The sequence below is a fragment of the Lissotriton helveticus genome, chromosome 8, assembly GCF_964261635.1.
Source record: "Lissotriton helveticus chromosome 8, aLisHel1.1, whole genome shotgun sequence".
Taxonomy (NCBI): domain Eukaryota; kingdom Metazoa; phylum Chordata; class Amphibia; order Caudata; family Salamandridae; genus Lissotriton; species Lissotriton helveticus.
The window spans coordinates 47,056,439-47,077,059 of NC_136069.1; the positions used below are offsets into that span (position 1 = coordinate 47,056,439).

A 20,621-nucleotide genomic window follows, 5' to 3' on the forward strand; every position below is an offset into this window, starting at 1 on the left:
TATCTAAATTGTCATTATACCATTGTTCCCTCAAAAAGTTACTCATTTCTTCTAACACGAATCTCTGTGTAGGCTCATTAAACTGAGAAAACGTCTCGAAGACCATGCGTGGAGGGTAGTTGGCAGGATGTATTATCCACCTACGTGCCATTGTCACTAACGTCTCTTTCTCCCTTCCACTAGGGATCTGACTCCGTCTTTGGGGAGTTTCGGAAGTATCAGATGGAAATAACTGACCAGAAAGCGGTGAATAAAGGGTAGCAACAGTATTAGGAATACGGGTACGAACAGAAGGAGAAGAAGGAAAAAGAACAGGAGCGACAATATTAGAAGTGAACGTAGGAACAGCAGGAACAGGCAAGATAGTCGGGGTAACAGAGACTGGAGTTTGCGAAGGCACAGGCAAAGGAACAGTAGGAATAGGAACAGGTGGTGGGACAAACGTAGGATTAACAACGGGCTGACCAGCAGCCGCCGGAACAACAGGAGGGACAACAGGAGGAATTACAGGCGGAACCACAGGAGGAACTACAGGGGCTGTAGCACCCTGTGCATAAGGAGGTGGCGATTTCATCAAATACGCTAACAGGGGATCCTCCTTTGAGTCCTCTTCTTTCTTATCAAGACTAGCTGGTAAAACCGGATAACATTTGTCTATCCTCATGTGATGTAGTCTAGTGGAAACTTCTATTTCTTTCTCTTCTTTATCTCGCTGACATTGTTGTACAACTTGCATTCTCGGGACGAACCCTTCTCTTCGATCCTTTTAAGCTGTTTGGTTTCTTTCTGCTTGGCCTCTTTACGCCACAACCGAAAAGAATCAAACATAGCTGGCCTAGCTTTCCTTTTAAACAACTTAGCTTCTAGATTATCTAAAATCGTAAGGTCGAAACTTCCATGCGGTGGCCAACTAAGGACACCATCTTTTTTCGTGTAACGGGTCCAATATTCATTATATATAATAGGGCCCACACCATGTCGACTATAGAGCTCATATATCGGAGTTCCAACTGGAGGTATCGGACACGAGTCCTCCAACCGGGAATCCTTGTTGCAACATTTTAAGAAACCAAGAAAACCACTATGGCTAGGCATCGTGCACACCAACCTAGTATCAAACTTCAAGGGTTACCGAAGTGCTAAATCTTCGTGAAAGACAAAACCCTCGGTTTTTGGCAATTGCAACTGTCAAATAACAACTAAGAACCAACAACTAAGAACCACAAATGCAATGGAACCATGCAATACAACAAAGCTTCAACAAGCTGCAACAACCACTAAGGACTGGGAGCGACCCACAAATACTTAACTGAGAGCACAATGGCGTCACCAGAAAGGCCCGTCTATCGTCTCGCTGTACGAAAGGTATACGCCAGGCGTCGAAAACAGGTCGACAGTCAGGGCATCGGTCCGTCGCAGCCGTCAGGAGGCGGGAATCTTCGCGGGAAAAATCTTCGGACCACTTGCTTCGACAACAGGATCGATGAAGCGGGGTGCACCTTTTCCTCGGAGATTTCACACGAAGTTCCTCACAATCGTCAGGCTTTGGACCGGTACCGCCGATGTCGCCCCGAGTTGGGCGCCAACTGAAGGACTGGACTATTTAAGGCCCAGCGGTGCCAGGGGACAACACCTAAAACCTTCGTGGGATACCTGTTCTGGCGCACTAAAAACAGAGACACGGGGCACTTCCTTCGGCGTCAAAGATCAGCGTTTATTACTGCAGGGAGGCATAAGTCACAAGATGTACAACAGCATGTAGGTTCTGCGAGTCTGCTTTTCAATTGCATATGTGAGTCGCTCTCTTTTATACAAGATTTTACCATTGCACAACATGTGAACAAAAGGTTACAACCCAGTTCCCACAAAAAGACTTCAAAAGGGTCGCTTTCATGTATTCAGAACCCCGGAACATAATTACATTAACATCACCAGTTCCAACTGTAAAAGCACATCTTCCCACCATTAGGTACATTCCACTTGAGTTGTAAATAAGCAAGAGAAAGAGACAAGAACAGCTGCAAGGAAGTCAGACAGCAGGGAAGAGATAGTGCGAGGATAATATTGGATGCGTAATCGTAGCTTAAAAGGGCTTGATCCCAGCATGTGCGAGGCTGAAACAATAGATCGGCACGGCAGAATCACCTTCGAGCGGAGGCAATTGCCTTAGCAGTGTCCTTCCCCTAGTCATAAAAGACGCATGAAAGGAATATGCTTCTTTCATAAAGCTTGGGAACTAAAGGGTCACGATGCGGACAGTTGCCTGTTCGCTGACTACGTGAGGGCAAGAAACAAAATGGATGCCGCATCTAAAATGGAACCCAAGGGTTCAGATGTAGAAACACGTAAATAAGGCGAACCATGCCAGGTAGTGTAGCGAAAACGCATACACTTACTGAACTCGTCATTTACGGTTCATAGATACCTTACTTGCCCATATTCGTTCATGCCCGGAACACCGTAACGATTCTCACGGAACCTCAGTAGTTAATAAATAGGGGTGTATTTAAGTATTACATGTCCTGGCAATGAAAAATCTCCAAAGGTGTTTTTTCACTGTTGCGAGGCTGACTTTCATTGACACACACTGGGTTACATTATAACACTTTATACTGTATTACATCAGTCTAAGAATAGCTAAAACCATGGTTCTAGAACTCAAAACAATAATAATTTAAAATCCAAACTGATGGTAAAGTCTGATTTGAAATTACTGTTTTGAAAATGCCACAGTGGTCACTTTTCTGCCTAAAGCCTATTTTCAGAGATACTCCCCAGCTGTCTCCTGGCAGCATGCTTAGGGGTATGAATTGCTCTCAAGAAGAGGAACAAGCATTTACAATGCAATGGTTTTGCCTTTGTTAAAGTTAGAGCTATTGGCATTGCTCTTGACATTATTTTTATTTATGTGTTTTTTTAAAACATAAATAAATGGCATTGTCATTTACAATGCAACTAGCTTTATCTCTCGCAAATGACACACACAAACACCCACAGAGAGCCCCCCCACACACACACAGAGCCCCCCCACACACACACACAGAGCCCCCCACACACACACCCACACAGAGCCCCCCACACACACAGCCACACAAAGCCCCCCCACACACACACCCACACGGAGCCCTCCACACACACCCACACAGAGCCCCCCCACACACTGCGACCCCCCCCCACACACTGCAAGCCCTACACACTGCGACCCCCATTTCAATAGATGTGTGATGCTTACCTGGTACTAAATTGGTCCATGCATGGCTGAAAGGTTGAAATGGTGTAGGAGGCAAGGGGACAAATGTGAGCATGGAGAGAAAGGAGTATAAGTTTGAGATTAGTGACTGGGTGAAAATAAAATCAGGAAGGACACAGGGTGGTCTTTCCAAATTAGATGGTCTATTTCAGGTAGAAAATGTCAGTAGGTTCTTTGTGTTCTTGAGGGGGGGATAGGTCCAACCGGCACCATAATCGGACGTTTATTGTTTATACCCATTCACAACAGGTAACTAGGCAGGATGGTCGTCTCAGAGCCCAATCAGCAGTGAAGCAACAAGGTCCCTAAACCTCCGTAGAAGCATGTGAAACACTGAGGGGCCCTCCTCACCACACACAGGGCTGAATCTGCACTCTGAATCTGCACTCTGAATCTTGAATCTGCACTCTGCACTCTGCATCTGCACTCTGAATCTTGAATCTGCACTCTGCACTCTGAATCTGCACTCTGCACTCTGAATCTGCACTCTGCACCTGCACTCTGAATCTTGAATCTGCACTCTGCACTCTGAATCTGCACTCTGCACTCTGCATCTGCACTCTGAATCTTGAATCTGCACTCTGAATCTTGAATCTGCACTCTGAATCTTGAATCTGCACTCTGAATCTTGAATCTGCACTCTGAATCTTGAATCTGCACTCTGAATCTGCACTCTGCACTCTGAATCTGCACTCTGCACTCTGCACTCTGAATCTGCACTCTGCACTCTGAATCTGCACTCTGCACTCTGAATCTGCACTCTGCACTCTGAATCTGCACTCTGAATCTTGAATCTGCACTCTGAATCTGCACTCTGCACTCTGAACTCTGAATCTCCACTCTGCACTCTGAATCTGCACTCTGAATCTCCACTCTGAATCTCCACTCTGCACTCTGAATCTGCACTCTGAATCTCCACTCTGCACTCTGAATCTCCACTCTGAATCTCCACTCTGAATCTGCACTCTGAATCTGCACTCTGAATCTGCACTCTGAATCTGCACTCTGAATCTGCACTCTGAATCTGCACTCTGAATCTGCACTCTGAATCTGCACTCTGAATCTGCACTCTGAATCTGCACTCTGAATCTGCACTCTGAATCTGCACTCTGAATCTGCACTCTGAATCTCCACTCTGAATCTCCACTCTGAATCTCCACTCTGCACTCTGAATCTGCACTCTGAATCTGCACTCTGAATCTGCACTCTGAATCTGCACTCTGAATCTGCACTCTGAATCTCCACTCTGAATCCCCACTCTGAATCTGCACTCTGAATCTGCACTCTGAATCTGCACTCTGCACTCTGAATCTGCACTCTGAATCTGCACTCTGAATCTGCACTCTGAATCTGCACTCTGCACTCTGAATCTGCACTCTGCACTCTGAATCTGCACTCTGAATCTGCACTCTGCACTCTGAATCTGCACTCTCAATCTGCACTCTCAATCTGCACTCTCAATCTGCACTCTCAATCTGCACTCTGCACTCTCAATCTGCACTCTGCACTCTCAATCTGCACTCTGCACTCTCAATCTGCACTCTGCACTCTCAATCTGCACTCTGCACTCTCAATCTGCACTCTGCACTCTCAATCTGCACTCTGCACTCTCAATCTGCACTCTGCACTCTCAATCTGCACTCTCAATCTGCACTCTCAGTCTGCACTCTCAGTCTGCACTATCAGTCTGCACTATCAGTCTACACTATCAGTCTGCACTATCAGTCTGCACTATCAGTATGCACTATCAGTCTGCACTCTGCACTCGCACTCTGCACTCTGCACTCGCACTCTGCACTCTGCACTCGCACTCTGCACTCTGCACTCGCACTCTGCACTCGCACTCTGAATCTGCACTCTGACTCTGAATCTGCACTCTGACTCTGAATCTGCACGCCTTAAAATCCACTCTCGGTTCCTTTGTTTGCCTGATGTTCGTTACGAAATTTTATTAAAAGGTGAGCAGGAAGTTTCAAAGTGCGACAGCATAAACATTTTTTTTAACTATCAGCTTACGATTCCTACCTTATTTGGAAGTTTATCTACTTGAAATATTCCCTTTGTTCTGTAGTAAGCAGACCTTTTTATTCCTCGTGTTAATACGCATGCAATGTTTGTCAATGCCCAGCGGGTCAGGCAGTGTTCAGTAGCACAATATTGCTGCCTCGTGGCCTTTCGCTGCCGCGGGAAGTGCACAATTAGGCGATGCTGTGATCCCGGGTGCACTTTTCTGGTCGGAAAGTGGAAAGTTAGTGGTTTCACAGTGGGGGTCGGTGCCCTATAATAGGTAACACATGGGAAGCTCTAAATAAATAACTTCATCTAATGAGGCTGTCATTAAATAAAAAAAAGTAGCATGCTCGCCGCTGGGACATTTATCACCGCACAAATTAGTCTGTTTTCGCCTCATTAAAATAAAGAGAAACCAGCGTGAATTCGGTATACTTTACTCCCATGAAATAAAACACATCCAGCAAAGGACCTAACTCTAAAACGGATATTCACATATATGTACATCATTTCAGTCCTTTTTAATGTCCACAACGCTAAAACGTATAAAATAAACAAGCTTATAGTAACAATGAAAATGCTGCATCGGAAGGCGGGTGCCGGCTCAATGCCGGGACAGATTCGGGGGCGTTCCCGGCTTTTGGCTGACGTCGCGTGACGTCGGCAAAAGCCAAAGAATCTCGGGAACGCCCCCGAATCTGGTCCGGCATTGACGGACAGGCCCCTCGTCCAATGGCTAGCCTCCATTTATGGAGCTAGCCAATCGGAGGAGGGGGCGTATCCCGACCCACACACACAACTCAAGAGGTTTTTTTGGCACATGCGCAAAGCGCATGGCCAGTCAAAACCTAAAAAAGGACCTTGGCTAGGAGGAGGTGTGACCTCCTCCTGGCAGGATGGCCTGGGGATGTGGCCACCAACTGTACAAGCTTCAGAGGGGCAGCCTCCGTCACAGGCAGCTTTAACACACCTAGGCCTGTCCCTGCCATTGTCTAAATAGCCAGAGTGGCACCAATGTTGGTTGGGCCCTCTTCCAGTACTGGTTTTGCAGGAAGGGTACCTCATTTCCCTGGACAGGGGTGTGCCCATAGCTATGACCCAGGGAAGGAAGATTTAGACATCTTGGGATTGCTTAGAGCTAAACTCCTATGAAGTGATGTAAAAGTGGGTAGGGTTACCCATGGGAATTTTACTCCCATCGGTCAGGGAGTCTCCCCCAACCACAAGCTGGGGCAGGCATAAAGGCGGTACTCCGGGCTACCTTCCTCAGAACACTACTGGACCTATGGAAAACACCTAAGGACTGGAACTCCGATGAAGGACTGAGCCTCCTGTGATACCTGTGGAGAGACACCCCAAGGACTGGACCTGCTCCCACTTTTGCCCCGTAGGTGGACTCCAAAGGCTAGTTAGCCAGCCTCCTGTTAAGCTCCAGGAACACAAAAGCTGCAAGAGGCCTGCAACAAAGAGGAGCTCAGCAGACCAGTTCCGATTGGATTTGCCTGACCCTTGGAGCCGTGTTAAGAGTGTACTCTCTTCCGCTCAAGATTGCAAAAGTGGACACTTGGGAACTTTTTCATAAAAGAACCAGAGGCTACCATGGGATCCCCATCGAACCACCACCGTCGTATTGCCAGTCTGATTCAACTTGCTGGTTTGCCCTGCTGAAAGCAGTTTTACCTTCAGAAAAGTTTCTAAGTCCCAATGTGAAGGATATCACCAGGACCAATGCTGAGCACCACCCTGCTGTCACCCTATGTTAGATCAATCCAGCAGCCTGGCCCACCAACAAGAAAATTCCTCCTTCCTTTTGGTGTCTATTTCAATATAAAAATATATACTGTGTGTGTAAATTAGAGTGGGATTTTTATTGTGTTGTCAATGTATTACCTTTTACTACTGATAAGTTATTTACACTTGTTTCCTGACCGCTCTGTGCCACAGCTATCCAAGACAGAGCTAAGGCTTAAATTAAAGTAACCTAACTGGACCTGATACAGAATAGTGACTTTATTACTATTTTACTTTACTATTGGGTATTTTGTTTGGTGATGATTATAAATGGGTAGACCAAGTTCAGAAAAATACCTAAACTATGATTCCCTACCCCCAGCATTATAAAAATATATTGTATGTATGTTTTGCAGCATGAATCCTTTTCTGGTTTCACAAACTGTGCTTTATTCCGCCATCTAATGGTTCGGTACTGAAAAATTCATGGTTTTATTTTTTTGGTGGGTGTCATCAACCACCATTTGTTGGTAAGTCCAGCCTGTGTGTGAAGTTTGTATGCGTGGTTGCCATCTTCAGATTCATTTTTCTGCCATTGGGTGTGGAAGCACAACGAAGGAGCTCTGAATAAATTTTAAGAGGCGAAGACTGGTATTCGGAAAATCAACAATAATCGCTGAAGACCAAGAAAAATCTAAAGAGGAGAAGGGGGGCCTTCTCGATCCCGACAAGGATCCCGCCGGTAAGAACAACATGGTCAGCGAATGAATAGAGGTGAAGTGAAAGGGGTCAATGAAAATACTCCCCTTAACCTTTGGCCTAACTACCATCACAAATTCGCAAAAAGAGACCCCACGAAGTCTGCAACCTTTACCTACCGAAGGACCATGAGGACTGTGAGGACTGTGAGGCCTGTGCAGAGTTTGTTCCGAAAACACTCAAGGTACAACATTGACAAAGGTCAGATCATTACACCATGGTGCTCAAAGACTTTGGCTTATCCAACGACGGTGAAGAAAATGTCGAAGAGGCAAAGACAGCGCAAGGAGAGGAGTCTGACACCGAAGTCTACGCAGCCGGCACCAAAAAGAGGCAAGCGTTGAAGATGCAGAGAAGAAAAGACTTAAGGTAACCAAAGTGCCGAAAGGCATGAAGTATTAACCCTCGAACTCCAAGTCCTCAAAACAACATCAAAACTCCCAACAACCAAAGTTCAGTGCAAACAGAAAGAGCCACACAGGTCCCGACCAAAGGACACCGATGGGGCAAGTCGTAGATAAGAGCTCGAGAGGCAATCATTGTGAAGGCCAAGGAATCAAAACTGGGAGAGCCCCCGACACTGAAAAAGAAGAAGCAGCCAGCACTCGAGGTTATGCAAGCTTGAGAAAGTAGAAGAAAAGGCAGTGTTCAAACAAAGCCAGTTCGAGGACATATGGCAGGATCTTGACGTGAGTCGGCAGAGAAAGGGGTAGAAAGCTATCCCACGGGCCTTCACCCCTAATGACCCATCTCTTTTGCACAGCCTCATCAAAAGGGCTGTCGACACCTGTGGGGGTACAGTTGGAAGAGGAGAAGGAAGAAGCATGCTACCTACTAGAGACATTAATGCCCTCACAGAAGACGAATCTTTATCTACCAATAAACCTATGCATCATCGACCAGGGGAAAGTGGTCTTCAGAGAACTGGCCACGGCAAGGGCAGTAACACCATGAGTGGAGAAAAAATACAAGCACTCCACTCGAGCCGTCCCAGCGGACTCGATCTAATCCCCCACAAGGAAAAGAAACAATGCCCCCACAACACCAGGGCCACCACCAGAGAAGGAAAGCAAGAGACTTGACCTGGTGGGAAGAAAGATCGAGAGAGAAGCAACTACACAATGTAGGATAGCGAACTCTAATGTGCTGCTTACCACTACGGAAACCAGCAATGGGATGAGATAGAGGGCTAATGCAGCACCTCCCTGAGGAATACCACAAGAGGGCCAAAAGCGTAATGAAGGAAGGCAAGAATATTGCCAACACCTGCCTTAAATCCGCCCTGAATGCGGCAGACACAGCCAGTAGGCAAATGTGTACTGGAAGAACAATCAAGACATTCCTGGCTCAGGATATCAGTGTTCAAAACAGAGCTGGAAGCCTCAAGAATCAACATGGCCTTTAAAGGCGAAGCTCTGTTTGGACAGGCAGTAGATGATACCCTACAACAGATGAAGAAGGATAACGACACTGCGAAGACCATGGGAGAACTCCAGTTTAAAGGATCCTTCAGCTGAGAAGGGCACCCAAACAGAAGGCCCACAGGCAGGGCGGCTTTAACTTCCGGGCAGCAGCAACAGCAGCTCCAAAGTACCTACCGCGCCCCACAACACACGCTGCAATATCAATTGCAAGATCTGGTGTGGCATCCCTTTCAGGGGAAAACAAGAGGAAGAGGCCATCCTCCCAGAGGGAAAGGATTAACAGGCAAGTGACTCTTACACCAAACAACCACACCTGTGGGGGAGTAGGGGGATAGAGGTATTCCTCAAGGAGTTGAGGACAATCATATCAGACAACTAGATTTTAAACATAATACGTAATGGATACCATATAGAACTCCTCAAAAAAGCTCCACACATCCCCACTAAGATCAAACACTTCAGGGAACAAGAGATCTCACACTCGGAAAGGAAGTCAAAGAACTCTTCCAAAAAAGAACTATAGACAAAATTCCCCCCAGGGGAACAGGCACTGGGATGTTCTCCCGATACGTTCTGGTTCCAAAGCAAGACAATCCTAGACCTCATATGTCTAAACAAGTTCATACGAACTCAACATTTTAAGATGACAAAACTGCAAGGAGGAGACTTCATGGCCACCTTAGATTTAAAGGAGGCCTATCTACACCTACCTATGAACCCAAGACCCAAAAGAACCTCTGGTTTGTTCTAGACAAAGTACATTACCAGCACAGAGTGCTACCCTCGGCTGCTACCCCTCAGCATAAAGTCATCACCAACAGTATTCACAAAGTGTTTAGCAGCGGTAGCAGCCCACCTAAGTAGACAAGGAATCCATGTTTATCCGTATCTAGACGACTGGCTAGTAAAAGCACGAAAAAGAATGCCACAAAGACATCCAAACAATGATTGCCACACTGCAATGCTGTAGTTTCACAATAAACCACAAGATGTCTTCACCACAACTGGAGCAAGTGAAAGTGTTCCTGGGAGCAATCATAAACTCAAGGACAATACAAGCATACCCAGTCCAGAAGAGAGCAGAAGCATTGGCAGAGCAAGCTCGCCTTTACCAGAGGGAGTGGGCTTGGACAGTGAAAACTGTCATGGAGCTGATGGACATCATGGCATCATGCATCCCACTCATGCTGCATGCGAGATTACATAAGCACCCCATAAAGGAATGAATCTGCAGTGGATGGTCATAAGCCACAGGGATTTGGGAGGATCAAGTGGTTTTCACTGAAAAGGTACAAAGGTGGAACTTGACGAATGTAAACATACGGAGAATGACAGACACATCCCACAAGGGTTGGGGAGCACACACAGGCAAGCTGGAGGTCATAGGACTATGGAACAGCATGCATGCTGCAAAAAACATAAAGTATCTAGAGATGAAGACAGTCTTTCTTGCCCTAAACGTGTTCAAAGCACACGTAATAGGTCCGACTGGACTGATCCGAAAGAACAACACAACAACCGTGATCTACCTCAACAAGCAGGGAGGAACAAAGTCCTTCACCCTGTCCAAACTAGCTTAAGAGATATGGAAATGGCCCATTCAAAGACAAATCACACTTCAAACAGTTCACCTGCCAGGGACACAAAACACAGAGGCAGACATACTAAGCAGGCAAGACAGCATCTCCCACTAATGGAATATAAAACAGGACGTACTAGATAATATTTTCAAAGTTTGGGGCACACCAAGCATAGATCTTTTCACAAGACCCCAAAACACAAAATGCCAAACCTTTGCCTCCAGGTTTCCACACCACAATTCCAAGGGGAATGCCCTGTCAATAAGCAGGTATTTTTGCCTCTGCCTATCCCAAGGATACAGTGGGGCACAATACTCATCCTCATAGCCCCATAGTGGGCCACACAGACCTGGTATTCCGACCTGCTGGAGATGGCCATGGGGCGCATGATTCCAATCAAGGCTGAACAGAAACTGCTAACATGGCAAAATGGAACAGTGTAACATCCGGAACTAACCACACTCCTAGCAGCGTGACTCCTGAATACTTAGAATTCAGTCACCTACACCTGCCCCCCAAGATGATGGAAATCCTTAGGGAAGCAAGAAAACCAAGCAAAAGAAATGCTTCGCAGAGAAATGGAACAGATATATCCACTGGTGCACGAGCAACAGGAGGATGGAAACAAGGACAAAACAGAAACTGTACCAATGTACCTCACACACCTGTTAGACAGTGGACTTACACATGCATCACTAAAGGTACATCTAGCAGCAATATTAGCTTATACCAGAGGTACAGTAAGAACCAGGCTCTTCACACTTCCTATAGTGAAAAGATTCTTGGAAGGTTCAAAAAGACAGCGAGCTGAAAGCTCTAACAATACAGTTACCTTACCTGCCGATCCACAAGGACAAGGAGGTCCGTAGAACAAATCCACAGTTCCTACCAAAGGTGGTGGCACAATATCATGTCAACCAAAGCATACAACTACCAGCTGTCTTCCAAGAGCCAAAGAAACAAGCAGAATTGGCCCTTCACACACTGGACGTGCAGAGGGCACTAATGTACTATCTACAGCAAACAAAAGGATTTCATGAGGGAAACCAAGTATGCGTCTCCTTTGCCAGAGCAAGAAAGGGATCCAATAACAAAGTAAACAATCGCAAGATGAATAGTAGAAACTATGCAAATGTGCTAAACCAGAGTGGGAAAGACATTACCCGTGATTCCAGAGTGCATTCAACCAGAAAGAAGGGTGCAACACTTGCATTCCTAGCAAATGTACCCATTGATGAAATCTGCACAGCAGCAACCTGGTCATTTCCACAGACCTACAAAAAACACTACTGTGTGGGCATCCAAATGAACGAAGAGGCACAGGTGGGACAGAAGGTACTACAGCTCCTGTTTGCCAACACATCCACATTTCAACCCAAACAATCAAACGGACAGGATACTACTATGTAATTCAATGCACAGCATGTGAATCCAGAGAAGGATTCATGCTGCAAAACGAAATGGTTACTTACCGGTAGGAGTAGTTTTTCAGATTGAAGAATTTTCTGGATTCACGTACAACCCACGTGACTCCCCAGAAATGGGAGATGAAACAAACAGGTGGAAAAGAGAACAGGAAACAAAGAAAAAGAAAGAAGAATATGAAAATGGCAACCACGCACAGGAACGTACGGGGCACCGTCTGACGTCAGACAAGGGGTGGGCTTACCACCAAACGGTGGTCGACGACACCCACGTTGGGAAAAAAAATTAAGATAAAAACATGAACGGTTCCGGACCCAACCACTAGATGGCGAAATAATGCACCGCATGTGAATCCAGAAAATTCTTCAAGCTGTAAAACTACTCCTAGTGGCGAGTAACCATTTAATTATCTGTGTTGTGCGAACCTAGTCGAAAGGCAGCTATCATGGAAGAGCTGCCTCAATTATTCGTAAAGTCCATCAAGCCAAATTTTCTCACCTGCATTCGAAAAATGCGGAAATATTAACCTTTTAAAGTTGGGCACAACATTTTATTCCATTGGTTAACCCAGCTTACACCATGTACCTCAAGAGCTGCTTAGAGTTAGGATGTGATGATACTGTCACAAAGTCCACTTTGGCTCACTAAAATACTTTTTGACTCTTTAGCTCTCCCTTTGAAATTTGTAAGCAAATGTCACTGGTGTGAAGCATCTCCATTGGTTTAAATTTGTGTGTGAAATGCCATCAGCATTTGGTCAAATACATTAATATTTACTACCTTTCTGGTTAAACATGGAAAAGCAATTTCTTTGCTTAGTTCTGTGCAACAGAATTAAAAAAAATAGAAAGCTGCACCCCTTGCACTGAACTACATATCAGTGTAAAATAATTCTTGGCTTTTGTTTCTTAAATTTTGTTTAGGAATTTTACAGAGCTTTACTGTTAGATAACGCTCCAGCTTCACAACTTCCCCAAAACACGTAAATTCACTTTTTGCTATTGTTCTCCTTTTTTTGTTGCTTTAGACTTTCTTGGTCACTCTCTGTTTTATGACAAATGGGACTTGGAACTGTTTCCCCTTCTCTACTAGCTTGTAACCTAACTACAGAATGCTCCTTAATGCACTAACCAGATATTTATTGTATTAATGTAGGGGGCATGAGAATTAAATAAAGTTTGCTGTCTATTTCTTTATTCCTCTGTACTTTGATTACATTCTGAATTGTATAACATAACTGCTATGAATGTTTTTATATATTTTAAAGATGTTTTTTGAAAATCTGTCCCTACAAATGGCTATATTTTATCCTTATTTATTTTTAGATATATAGACACCCATGTACTTTATTTTGGATATAATGTATTTTTTGCAATGATCATTTGTAATGTATATTTTGTGAGTTGTTTCTATTCGAAATAAACACTTATGGATTAATTGATTGATTGAATTGTCACATCCCACAGAGAAGCCTCCAGCAAATAGTTAATAGACACTAGTTCTAAAATCCCATTGGCCGAACTGGAGTCTTTGTGCCACACAAAGGCTTAAGTCTCCAGTTAACAGGGATACCAGGAATCTGGTAATCCATATTCACATGAGATCCAGGTCAGAGTGATTTCTGTTGGTCTCAGGTCAATGCATGAGCCTGTAGATGTACTGGGATTAGCGTCCACAACAACTTCCCCTGGTGTCCTACATTTTGGGAGTACATTTTGAAATGTAATCGTTATTGTTTAGTTAATTAAAACCATAACAATTTGTATATTGCACGACCATTGTAAAAATGTATAAGCTTTTCATTAAAAATAGAAGAATGAATTAAAAAACATATTATAAAAACGGGTAATAAAACTCAATTATATTCCTGAACTTATTCACATCATTATTGAAAATCACAGTAGCAAAAAGTCAAATCATTAACAATTCAAATCTCCATGTTGTTTAAGATGTTTTTCAAATGCCTGCAAATGCCTGCAAGAACTTCACCAGGTTGCAATGTAAACGAGGAGCAGTTGTGTCCAGGCTTCCAATAATGGCAGATCTACATGTTCGTAGCCTCTTAATCATTTTCGGAGTAAGAAACTCAGAACTAGTTTGAGTGAGGAGCTTCAATTGAAGGATTCACGGGACAGCAGACCCGCACGTAACCCAGAGGCCGGGCTACTCGGAAATGAAAACTGGGATGTATAGTCAGAATCAGCCACATAATTAAAAGAGATTATCTTGGAATAGTAAGGGCTGGAGAGACAGTTTAGAAATCAGAGTGACAACAGGACACTAACAAGAACCACAGCATCTCTCCCTCTGGAGCTGATCTCGAGAAGGGCTCGCCTGGGGTCAGCGATCATCAAACTGGTAGCAGGTAGTGCAATCACTTTTATGGTCTTGGAATTCACCATCTTTGCAGGTTCTTGACTTCTAGGGCTAGATGTAGGTAATTCTTATTTACCACTTTTTAAATACCGATTTTTACCGATTCGGTATTTAAGAAGTGGTAAAATAGAGGGGGGGGGGATGTAGGTATTTCAGAATCGGTAAATACCGAATCGTTAAGATTCGGTAATTACCGAATCTGTAAATACCGATTCGGTAATGCCCATTGATTCCTATGGGCCCTGAAGCCCATAGGAATCAATGGGCAATACCGAATCGGTATTTACCGATTCGGTAAATACCGATTTTTGCAAGGGTGCAGGGGGTGTCACTTTGACACCCTCTAGCACCCCAAAGACGGGCATGTGTGCCATGTGGCACACAGACATGCCGGGCATGTCTGTCTGTCACATGGCTAGGTGTGCGTGCACATGTGCATGCACACCTGGATTCGGTATTTTACCACCCAATTTGGATTTAGGTGGTAAAATACCGAATCTGTAAGGCCTTTGGGACTCAGAAGAGTCCCACCTACATCTGGCCGTTACCGAATCGGTAAAAATATCGATTCGGTATTTTACAGAATCGGTAAATTTACCGATTCGGTAAATTTACCGAATCTGTAAACATGGCCCCCTACATACCAAATACCCATTTACCGGTTGGTAACGGCCGAAATCGGCCGTTACCAACCGGTAAAGGGCTTCCTACATCTGGCCCTAGTCACTCAGTTGCTACCTGAGCTAGACGCTCAGCACCTTAAAGCGCAACCCATGTAGGGGTCAGATTGCGGAGCTTTCTCTTGGCTTGTTTAGTCGGGGTTAGATTACCTCCACTCAAAAGGCAGTATTAATCACTCCTTTCCTAGGATTTTCTGGACTCTGGTGTTGTATTGTCCAAGCCCTTAACGGAATATAGCAGCAGCATCATATTCCTTGCAAAACATTTCTTTTTGCTATTGCAGACAGGAACTCCTTCAAAAGTCCAAATAATTGCTCAAGGAGGTCATGACAGTAAACAGGGGCCAGCAAAAAGACTAATTTTTTCCAAATTTCAGACACTGACATCAGACGAGAGTGAATTTCGTGAAGTTTGTAGAAAAGGTATAGCAACTAGTAAATGCTGTTTTCATAGACTCCCTCTGTCAGATAGCCAACAGGCTTAGCAAAGGTTTTCAGAGTTGCTAGTCAATACCTAGCACAGCCTATGAAGGAGGCTCGCGTGCAGTGCATGGCAGAAACTGGTTTGTCAGTTAGCAGGTGTAGGACAGAGACCGAGAAACTAAATGTGTATTGATTGTCGCCTCCACAGCACCTTTAATGCATTCATATCATTCACCTGGCAAAGGCAATAACATCTATTTAAGTAAATAAAGTCTGAAACAAACCACACACACCATTAATTTTTACGCGTATAATATGGAGATGAGGAGGATGTACTGGTGACTGCACATATTTTACAAGAGAGTCTAAAAGTACCTCTTGTCCAGGATAGCTTGTAAAAAGGTCTCTGCCCTTCAGATCACAATTCAGCTGCTAAGTGTCAGTCTGTTCATAACCTGGCATGTAGAGGCTGTACCCATCCTCTGCTGTGGAAGGGTGCACACTGTGGGTGCACCAACTGACCCTCACAACCTTGGGTTCTGCTGGTGAACATTGAAAAAGGCCTATTGCACCTCATGTGGACTCAGCAATTGTTGTGTTCACTGCAGTAAGAAATGCAGAGCACATCTGAAAACGTGGAATATGGACAGATTCCACTGATAGGATTTATGGGCACACTTTTGTATGGCACATTGTAGATTTAACACTCTCTCCTACACCCCTCTACCTCCAAATACCCCTATAAACCCCTACTCCTCACCAGCCCCTTCCTGGCCACCCCGTGAACCTCATTACTTCTTCCCGCTCTCCCAACCTAGCAATCCATGCACCTCTTTCCATAGCCTAGTTCTGCACCATCAAAATGCAGGTCTGTACTGTCATCCGCTCCCATTATCATCAACTTCAATTACTGTTGTATTAATGCAGCTGTGTGATTTTTATTTAATAAAAAAAATCCTTGCATGATGTTTACTTTTCTTTTCATTCTTCAGAGAACAAATCAGAGACAGGATGTTTGATTGAGAAAGAGTCCAATACATACTCATTAAAAAGAGTCTACAAGAGTGAGAGAAACTTCACGTGTACTGAGTGTGAGAAGAGATTTAACAGGAAGGAACTTCTTTTGGCGCATCAAAGAACCCACCTTGAACTAAAACTGAAGCCTTACCTCTGCTCGGAGTGTGGAAAGAGCTTTACTGAAATGTCGAGTCTTCTTTGGCACCAAAGGTTTCATACAGGAGGGAAGCCTTTTCACTGCTCTGTGTGTTTGAAGAGTTTTACTCGAAGGCAAAGTCTTCTAAGGCATGAGATTATCCACACAGGAGAGAAACCATATCATTGCAATGAGTGTCAGAAGAGCTTTAATTTAAAGCAAAACCTTCTATCGCACCAAAGAACACACACCGGAGAGAGGCCCTACCAGTGCTCTGAGTGCGAGAAAAGCTTTGCTTACCGGGATGCTCTTCTAAACCATCAAAAAACACACACAGGAGAAAGGCCATATCAGTGCACGGACTGTGTGAAAAGCTTTAGTCAATTGTCAAATTTTCTAGTACATCAAAAAACACACACAGGAATGAGGCCTCATCAGTGCACTGAGTGTGATAAAACCTTTGCTTATAAACGAAATCTTCAAAGGCACCGAAGAACACACACAGGAGAGAGGCCATATCACTGCACTGAATGTGAGAAAAGCTTTACTCTTAGGCAAAGTCTTGTAAACCATCAACGAAAACATGAAGAAAAAATCCCTATCTGTGCACAAAGTATGACAAATGCTTAATTCAAAAGCAACCTTTCCTAGACCACCAGAGAACACATGTGAGAAAGGTTCTTTCATTGCAGTGTGTGAGGAAAGCTTTACTCAAATGTAAACACTTCTAACACATCAAAGAACACACCTGGAGAGAGGACCTACCATTGCTTAGTGTGAGAAAAACTTCAGTTAAAGGGATGTTCTTCTAAGCCATCACAAAAAACACAGGAGAAATACCCTATAAGAGCATAGATTGTGTGAAAAGCTGTATTCAATATCACATTTTCTAATAATCAAAGCCCCCATCACCTTGCTTTAGGCTGCTGTACCCTACCCCCATCGGACCCCCAACATCCTAGATGCTCTATTCTACCTCCAACCCTAACCCCAACAGCCCCTGTCCCCTGGCAGCTTTATCCTACTTCCACCTGACCCCAACCAATTTGTCAGCTAATTCTTTTTCATTCTACGTGTTTGGTTGTCCTGTATGGTAACTTGCTGGCTTAATAGTCCCTCTTCCTGTGGCATGGTCTCGCTCTGCCCTACATACCAGTCACAAGCTATCTTGGTGCCTCACCATTGTTGTGTTAAGTATTAACCACTTGGATGCTAAGGGTACCTGATGTTCTGCCATGTAATTTCCATTGAAACCAATGGAAACTCCATGACGAGCTGGGCTCGTCATGAGCGTCGAAGGGGTTAAGCAGACTCTGGTTCCTCTGGGTTTATTTACCCAAAATGAGAACAGGGTGTGTTTTCCCTATTTGAAGAGACAATTCTAAACAAGCATAGACAAAGTCAATAGGACTCATCAATGCAAGAGCTGTTGGCTTAGTCAATGTGTTTTAGCCATTTTGTACAGTGTAGTGGAATGGCATAGTGTTTCAGAGTAGAGCAGAGTGGAGTGGTGTAGAATGGAATGGAGGGGCGTAGAATGTTGTGGAGTGGTGTAGAGTGGCGTATGCATGTGGTGGTAGCACACTGCCATTACAGACAACACATTTTTAATTGAAATGACCATTACATTTGCAGAGACATACAGTTTCCCTTATAAAGGTATACAGCACACAAACGACATGTGGTAATGTTATCACCTGGTGGATTGTTTTGATCGTATTAAACAATTTGTTTCCACAATATTTTAGAATTACAAACACAATGTGCTTTGTTTGTGTTTTCCTATTTTAATATAGTCTGAAATATCTGCACAGATCATTTACAGACATTTAAATGTTGTTTTGTACTAGAGAAAAACATTTCCTTTCACAGCAAAATTGTTACAAAAATCCTTTCACTTTGAAGTCTGAGAAAGGAAAGTAAACATCAATCTTCCTCGTTAGACATAGTGCCTGATATTTGACCTCTGTATTTGCACAGTAAATGTGACAAGATAAGAACACGATTGAAAGGCCTGTTTACAATACACAAGTACTAGTGGAAGGAGACTGCAGTAAATAGGCTTTGCTCCACAGGAGGGATGAACTCAAGCTGGACAGCCTTAAACAAATAAAGCAGCAAATAGAAAGTTAGCAAACGTGAGTTACAAATCACCAAGCAATGGGCGGCATGCATTTCTAGGGAAGCTTTCAAAATATCCCCCAAGATGTCGTTAGTTGTGCTGTCTGGTAGGCTTTAACGTAAAAACCATGGGGGGTAGGGGAATGTTAATGGTGTTACTCTCTAATACTGGCAACTCTAAACAAAATTAACAATTCAAACACTGGAGTTTTGTTCAGTTTTCCCTTCTAGAAATGTGATCAAATACATAATGGCTAGCATGCAAGGGGCAGTCCGGACTTCCTTAAAATTGTAAAAAGCCACAGTGTGATCCTTTAGCAAAAAATAGGGGAGAGATTTTGATGGTGATTAGCAGGCTCAAATCCCCACCACGCCCCTTCCCCAACTTTAACACCTAATCCCAGCTAAGAAATGAGTGACAAAAGATGTTTACTGTTGGTACATTATAGAGGGGCCCACTAAAAAATATAGCACCATTTTAAGTATGTTTTACCTGTTTCCTAGGGCCTAATAAACATTTCCCTCTATCACAGAGTGACGCACCCTAGAGATAACTTAAAGCTCCACAGGTGTGCCAGTAGCCCAGTTTGTAGATATCTTGACCAGCTGTAGCCAATTCTGTGCAACCACTGGATGCTAATGATTAATGGTAGAGTGGCCCCAAAAAAAACAGAATACAATGAGACTTTACAGCCCTAAGAACAGCTTTCCTGCTACCGCAGCGACAGAATGCTGGGTAGTGCGAATGGCGAATCCTTTCCAATCGTTCCACCAACAAAGACACGAAAGAACCCAGTCTTGGTAACAAGTATCCCAACAGAACTTAAATATTGAATCCTCTTGTATCCATTCCAGTAAAGACGTGGGGGTCCTCCGTGCAATCCGTATGACATCGCTACCTTAATTCAGTCCTTGTGCACTAGCTGATTTCTGCAGTTAAATCTTCCTACCATAGCCCAAACCTCTTTGCCGCTCTGACTCTGCCGCTCCAGCACACTCCATAACTCGCTCTGTGTGACGCGCATAACCAGCACCAAGTGATGACATATGTACACAGTTCATGTCACCAGAAACTATAAAGAACAAGCAACGATGGCCATGCTTAATAAAACAAGCAATAACGGTTACAGTGGGTGGGGGAAGCAAGGGACAAAGGAAAAAGGAAGCAAAAAGAACGAAGGAGGACAGGTGGGTGTAAGCACACTGGTGAGGGAGGACGAGATGAACATAGAAGAGGATGCACAAATGAGCCAGCTAAGAATACAAGGAAAACAAGCAGCGAAGCAGCAGTGAGAGAATGGGTAGGAGCACGGAACAGGCAACCTCTAGAAACAGAGCCTGACTTTTGATCTCAATCTTTGAATGTTTAGCAAATGTGACGGGATAAGAATAAGATTTGCAGGCCTGTTTACAAAAACAGAGCAGAGCGAGTAAGAAAACAGGACTGATTGTGTCAATTGCTTTTCAAGAAAGAAAAAAGTAGTTCATAAAACACATGCTAAAATGGTGACCTGTATATTGATATAATATTTAGTCCCTGCTCTCGTGAAGGGCTAAACACAGTATGAGGCATGACAAATGCATGCCTTGGACAAATGAGGAGAAAGAATAGAATAGGGCAATGGAGCCAGCAAATGGGAAGCCTATGGGAGGGCTGAAGCCCACAAAGTGTATACAACATGTCTCGAA

The 20,621-nt window shown here is 44.2% G+C and overlaps 1 protein-coding gene across 1 annotated transcript in view; it reads left to right on the forward strand.

Moving 5' to 3' along the window:
* The window catches only part of LOC144773706 (uncharacterized), a 189,745-nt gene that overhangs the window by 155,934 nt on the left and 13,190 nt on the right, over positions 1-20,621 (forward strand). Inside the window, exon 10 of the mRNA XM_078658851.1 lies at positions 16,651-17,435. Coding sequence (XP_078514977.1) covers positions 16,651-17,435 — 785 coding nt within the window. The remainder of the gene's footprint in view (positions 1-16,650; positions 17,436-20,621) is intronic.